Source organism: Physella acuta, unplaced genomic scaffold (assembly GCF_028476545.2).
Source record: "Physella acuta isolate Inbredline_101_S28 unplaced genomic scaffold, ASM2847654v3 ptg001691l, whole genome shotgun sequence".
Taxonomy (NCBI): Eukaryota; Metazoa; Mollusca; class Gastropoda; family Physidae; genus Physella; species Physella acuta.
Genome location: NW_026733204.1, coordinates 145,001 through 150,580, shown reverse-complemented (window position 1 = coordinate 150,580; position 5,580 = coordinate 145,001). Strand labels below are relative to the sequence as shown.

At 33.1% G+C, this 5,580-nt stretch overlaps 1 protein-coding gene across 1 annotated transcript in view; it reads right to left on the bottom strand.

Moving 5' to 3' along the window:
• Window positions 1-2,068: 2,068 nt before the first annotated feature.
• The window catches only part of LOC131929908 (uncharacterized), a gene marked incomplete at its 5' end in the record, with an annotated part of 5,513 nt that continues 2,001 nt past the window's right edge, over window positions 2,069-5,580 (bottom strand). Inside the window, 2 exons of the mRNA XM_059286291.1 lie at window positions 2,069-2,238; window positions 5,390-5,449. Of these exons, the coding sequence (XP_059142274.1) occupies window positions 2,069-2,238; window positions 5,390-5,449 (230 nt within the window). The remainder of the gene's footprint in view (window positions 2,239-5,389; window positions 5,450-5,580) is intronic.

The window sequence follows — 5,580 nt, the reverse complement described above, 5'->3', positions numbered from 1 at the left end:
CGTATTAAAATTTAAATAATAGCGTTCAAGTCGTGTTACCTTACAATCGGAAGCTTACCTTGTACAGTCCTTGTTAACCTTCTTAATAAATATCAATGGTAAAAAAAAAAAACCTTTAATTTGTTTCCAAATTGAAAACGACTTTTGGACACATTGAAAGGTTCTAAAATTGTCAGTATAAACACATTAATTGAACAATCGAAACAAAATAATAAAAACAAGGTAACAATTATAGTTGTGGGTTTAAGCAAAAAAAAATTCGTCAATTTGTTTATTAATGGCTGTTGGGTACATAGAAACAAAATATTTATATGCAATATAAGTCATAAAACCAGTGTTTCTTCCAGACTTTTTTCTCAGGGGGGGGGGTGGGGGAGGTACTTGATATTTTCAGGTGGAGGGGGGTTGAACAACATTTTCCGGGGGGGGGGGGGGGGGGCGGACACTGGTAAAAGTATATGTTTTCTATATAAATTCTTCCATTCCGTTCGAAAGGTCGGTAGACTTTCTTCGGGGAAGGGGGTAAGGCGAATCCTCCCCCCCCCCCCCCTCGAAGAGACGTCTTTAAAAAACTCTGCATCAACATTCATCAAAACTTTAAAATAGAAAAATTATTGCTAATTAATTGTTGAATCTTACTTAGTTTTAATTCAAAATATTGGGATCTTGTAATAAAAAGGGGTTAATTAAGGGGAATTTCATTTCTCATTAACTTTTTAAAGTGCCTGTTATCCTCACGAAGAAATGTTTATAACAAAATTGATTTTCTTAAAAACCTGTTTGCAAAATAACAAACTACAAATTGAGAATCGTTTGAGAAATGTATTCAGCTACAATAAAGCTTATCTCCCTTTCTTATAAAGCTCGGATTAAATCCCCGTCCGCCCACTACATGACTAGACATACAGAAGATCTGATGGAAGAGGGTGCAAATGTCCATTAGGATTAAGAGATCAGCAGATTAAAATCCATCGGACATGAACGCCCTCGGATGTGTTTTTATCAGCTTATATATAGCTAACTATGTTTGTTCGTTTGTGAGTGTGTTAACGTGCTTGCTTGTTTTTGGGTTGTTGTTTTTTTTGTTTTTTTTTTGGGGGGGGGGGGGGGGGGGTGATACATCTTGTAGTTTAATATTAACTCCTTTTTAATGCAGCATTTTGTTGGAACTTCCATAAATATTAATCCCCCATGACAATGTTTAGTTTCTTATAACTGTTTTTAAAAAATTGCAAGCTTAGACCGGATTTTAAAGCTATATTATTAGTCGTTAACTTCTTGGATAATGCACAAATATAGAGCACTAAAAAATATTTTAAAAAAACGTGTAATAATAAGCTTTCAGATGTAGTGACAATAAGAACATAAAAACAAATATGCTTTCTTTAATAAAAGCATCGGTCGCCCAAATGTGTAAGGAACTTTATGATCCACCAATGCTTTAATTTTAAAAAAAGCTAATTTATTTTATTATTTTAAAGAGCTTATTATTATAAAAGTTTTAATATTTGGGATTTTCTTTTATTATTGCTCTTGTTTTTCTCTTGTCAAAATTAAAAAGCTTTTAACGGTAGAAATCACGATCATAATCTTACTTTTGCGTTCTCTGCAACTATTCTTCAAGTTTTATATTTTTTTTATCTTTCCCAAATCTGACTTACTTTTTCAACTTCGTCCAGCCCACTGAATCGTTAGCCCTGGGGGGGGGGGGGAGGAGGAGGAGGAGGTAGGGCTCCACCTTTTGGGCTACATGGCTAATTTTTGTTTGTTTTCTAATCATTTTGTTACTATTTTCTTTCTATACTCTGTATTTCTACCGCACTTTCTCCGTACAACTCCCAGAGTTTAAGATACTCTTGAATTAAAAATATCTGGATAGGACATAGGACGTTATTGAGGAAAAGTCTGGATTCTATTTGTTATCCGCAGTTAGTTCCTCTGTTTACCATGACATGTACCTTAAGTTAAAATACTGAAGTCTTAAATCAATTTTTTTTTTTTAATTTCAACAAAATTGATAGATATTTGTGAAGATTTAAAGTCTGGTCAAATTTGAGATAATGCTATGCTATGCTGTGCTGTGCTGTGCTGTGCTGTGCTGCGCTCTGCTCTGCTCTGCTCTACTCTGCTCTGCTCTGCTCTGCTCTGCTCTGCTCTGCTCTGCTCTGCTCTGCTCTGCTCTGCTCTGCTCTGCTCTGCTCTGCTCTGCTCTGCTCTGCTCTGCTCTGCTCTGCTCTACTGAAGTCAACGTGATGAAACTTTATTACCTGCTTATTTACACGTAGGTAGTGGCAGACAGATCTTATAAAATTTGGTCTTTGGTCTAACTAACTGAAGCGATACACACTTTATCGGTTTTTATAGAAACCAGAAATGGAGTAACTTACGACTTTCGTTTATCAGAGGTCACTGGAAAATTGAGATTATACCAATATATTAAAATTCGTGTTCCTAATTAAAGCAGTACTCAATATTTCGTATTCAAACAAAATACAGTAACAATACATTTTCTGTTACCAGAAATTGTTCAAAAGCGGATATAAACATGCATATAGTATATGTATAGTACTTGTATGTAAAACTTCGTCTGACATATACGCACACACACACAGACATACGGACAAAATTTCAAAGCTAAGTTTTTCCGACTCTGGGGTGTGTAAAACGTGGAGATTAAAATATCGAAAAATAAAGATTTCAATTTTATGCACGATTACAGTACATGTACTAAACTCCACACGCAAGAAAATTTCAATAGAAAACGTTTTAATAACAAGCGTTTATATGAACAAAAATAACAAAATAAATTATTATTTATACAAAAACGGCTATGTTTATAACAATTATCCCACAGAAATATAAATCTTATTTTTTAATCAAATTTAATTGAAAATCAAAATTATCAAAAAATAAATTAAAAAGAACAAAAGAATGCAGAGAATATAGGGGCATAGCTAAGCAACCTGTAGTTATGATGTAGTTTTCATTGTTATTTCCCTTTGACCGTGGAATGGTAATTAAACAAATGTAATAAAAAAAAAATTTTAAACTTTAGAGCAACATGCTTTTAAATGCACTGAAAATAAGAACATAAAACTAATTTGCTTTCTTTGATAAAAGGTTAGTCCCAAAAATATGTAAAACATCTCAACAGCGACCAAAGCTTTTATGAAAGAAAGCAGATTATTTTTATTTTCTTACTTTCTAACGTTCCTACTCTCAGTGCTTTAAAAGCTTGTTGCTATAAAGTTTTTTATTTTTTATTTTTTGTTTTTTTTTTACTTTTTAGGTTCGGTTAGGCTTACCTGTCCTCCCTCCTGATACATAGGCCGCTGACAAGAGCTTTCCATGCGTCTCTAACTTGGGCTAATCTACTTTTTAGTGATTCCTAATTTATGAAGTCGATATGAGAAAAAATATTTACTTTAAAATACCATTAGTAGACTGCCATATCTAAGAGACGATTATATGCAGCGTGAAAGCAGCCGTCTGTGACCATTTGTTACGCTGATAAAGCGAAAGATAGCTCTTAATTTTGTTACCTCCCCTTAGTTTCAAATTTTTAAAACTATATTAGCTACCTCTAATAGACATTAATTAGCCTTGGCTCTACGATTTTAAAAAATCGGCCTGAACCACAGCTCACCAGACTGTTAGGGTGATGGCGTCTAGTTAGTTATCTCCCCTTTTTGTTATTGAATACAGTAGTCTATCAAGTTATCGCTAACATTCAATAGTGTAATTTCCCCCGGGTTTTAGAAACCGTTTAATTAAATTTGAATGACTAATTTAATATCTAATTAAATTAAATATTTATATTAAAATAGATAATCATGCGTTGCTCTCGAAGACTAAGTTATCTGAAAAATTTGAACGAAATCGCTGCATCAGATGTTGGTTAAAATTGAGCTACCACAAAACTCACAAATGACGGTTGTGAACTAAGTTAAAGCTTGTAAAAATAAAAACGATAAAATATTACAAAGAATGTAGGGGACATAACTTAGCAACCAAAAGTTATGAAGTAGTTTTCATTGTTATTCCCCTTTGACCATATACTGCATGTAAACAAATTTAAACAGCAAAAATGTCTTGACATTTTGCTGTTTAAAAGGCAAGTGATAGGTAATTTGTGTTTGTATAGAAAATCTCATTGTAATATTACTTGGTAAAAGTGAGTCGTGTACCAATCAGAGTTGGGAGACCTCATGGTCCATATACAGACTCATGTTTTGCAGTCGTCAGCTCTACCATTCATCCACTCCGGTCCCCTATCTAGATATATGGCTATGTGTTACTTGAAGTCTAGACTATTTTTACCAAACGTCATTCATAACAAAATGATATGTAAATATCTAGTGGTGTAAAATACATCGCTTGTTCGACGGCTGCTATTTAGATAACAGCACATTGCGTGTTGGTATTTATGTTTGTGTTGGATGTCATTTATGGTCAAACCTGCTACATTGCTCAACTCGTAGTACACGAAACACAAAAGTAGACCCCATCAAGTTTACCTAAAAACTATTTTAGACATATTGAGTACAGTCTCCGACGACTCGTTTGATCACAAGGTCTCACTTAAACTAAACTGGCAGACGTAAGCACATAACTTATACACTACACATAGATTGATATTTCAAGGGAAATAAACAAGAAATATGTATAACAAAAAGGAACCTAACAATAACTTATTAGACATTAAGTAACAAATTTTAAACACATTTAAAATAAAATAAAAAGTGTTTATTTCTTTTAATATTCAACAGTTATTGAATGAATAGCAGAATTAAAAATTGACATCCACTTGAGGTAGCTCACAAGTTTAGCTCTATCAACTGCTTAGAAGTTACTTTTTGTAATATCTGGGGGAAAAGAAATTAAAAAAGAAATATGATCACCTCAGCTAGTGAAGAGTTAAAACTGAAAAGCCAATGAATTTGCCTAGTTTACATTAATGTATCTGAATAGCAGCTATATTATGTGTGTATACTGTTTGTATTGCGTTTTTACAGTGTTTCTACACAGCTAGTTGTGGGTTTGTATTGTGTTTGTACCCTGGGTGATATTATAATTTGTAGATGTTCTTATAGACATGAAGCATAATTATATTTATATTTTATTATAGATTTAATAGTTATTGATACTACAGAGCTGTTGGGTACTATTACTTTGGATTTGCTATTGGAATTAAGTAATTAAAAAGTCCTAGTAAGGGGCATTTAATACTTTGGATGAGGGGAGGCAATGGTTAAAAAATATTTTCTATTAAATTATTGTTGAATTATATTATTTGTCTGTATTGAATTTCTTAATTTTGTAGTTGGGAGTTGTACGTGGTCCGTTAGTGAGACGGGGGGGGGGAGTAATTTAAAAAAGAATTATATACCTGTACTCCGGATACACTGGCGACATTGGAGGTCGGTAGCTTTGCACAGGTTGGTCATTTCTGTTGATTAAAATTTTGAAAAATGGTCAATTAAACATAAATTTAATTACTTTCGAACATTAATATGCTATTCAAAACATTTGCAGATTTAAACCTGCATAAATAGACCTTAGTGGCTAATGCAACTCATA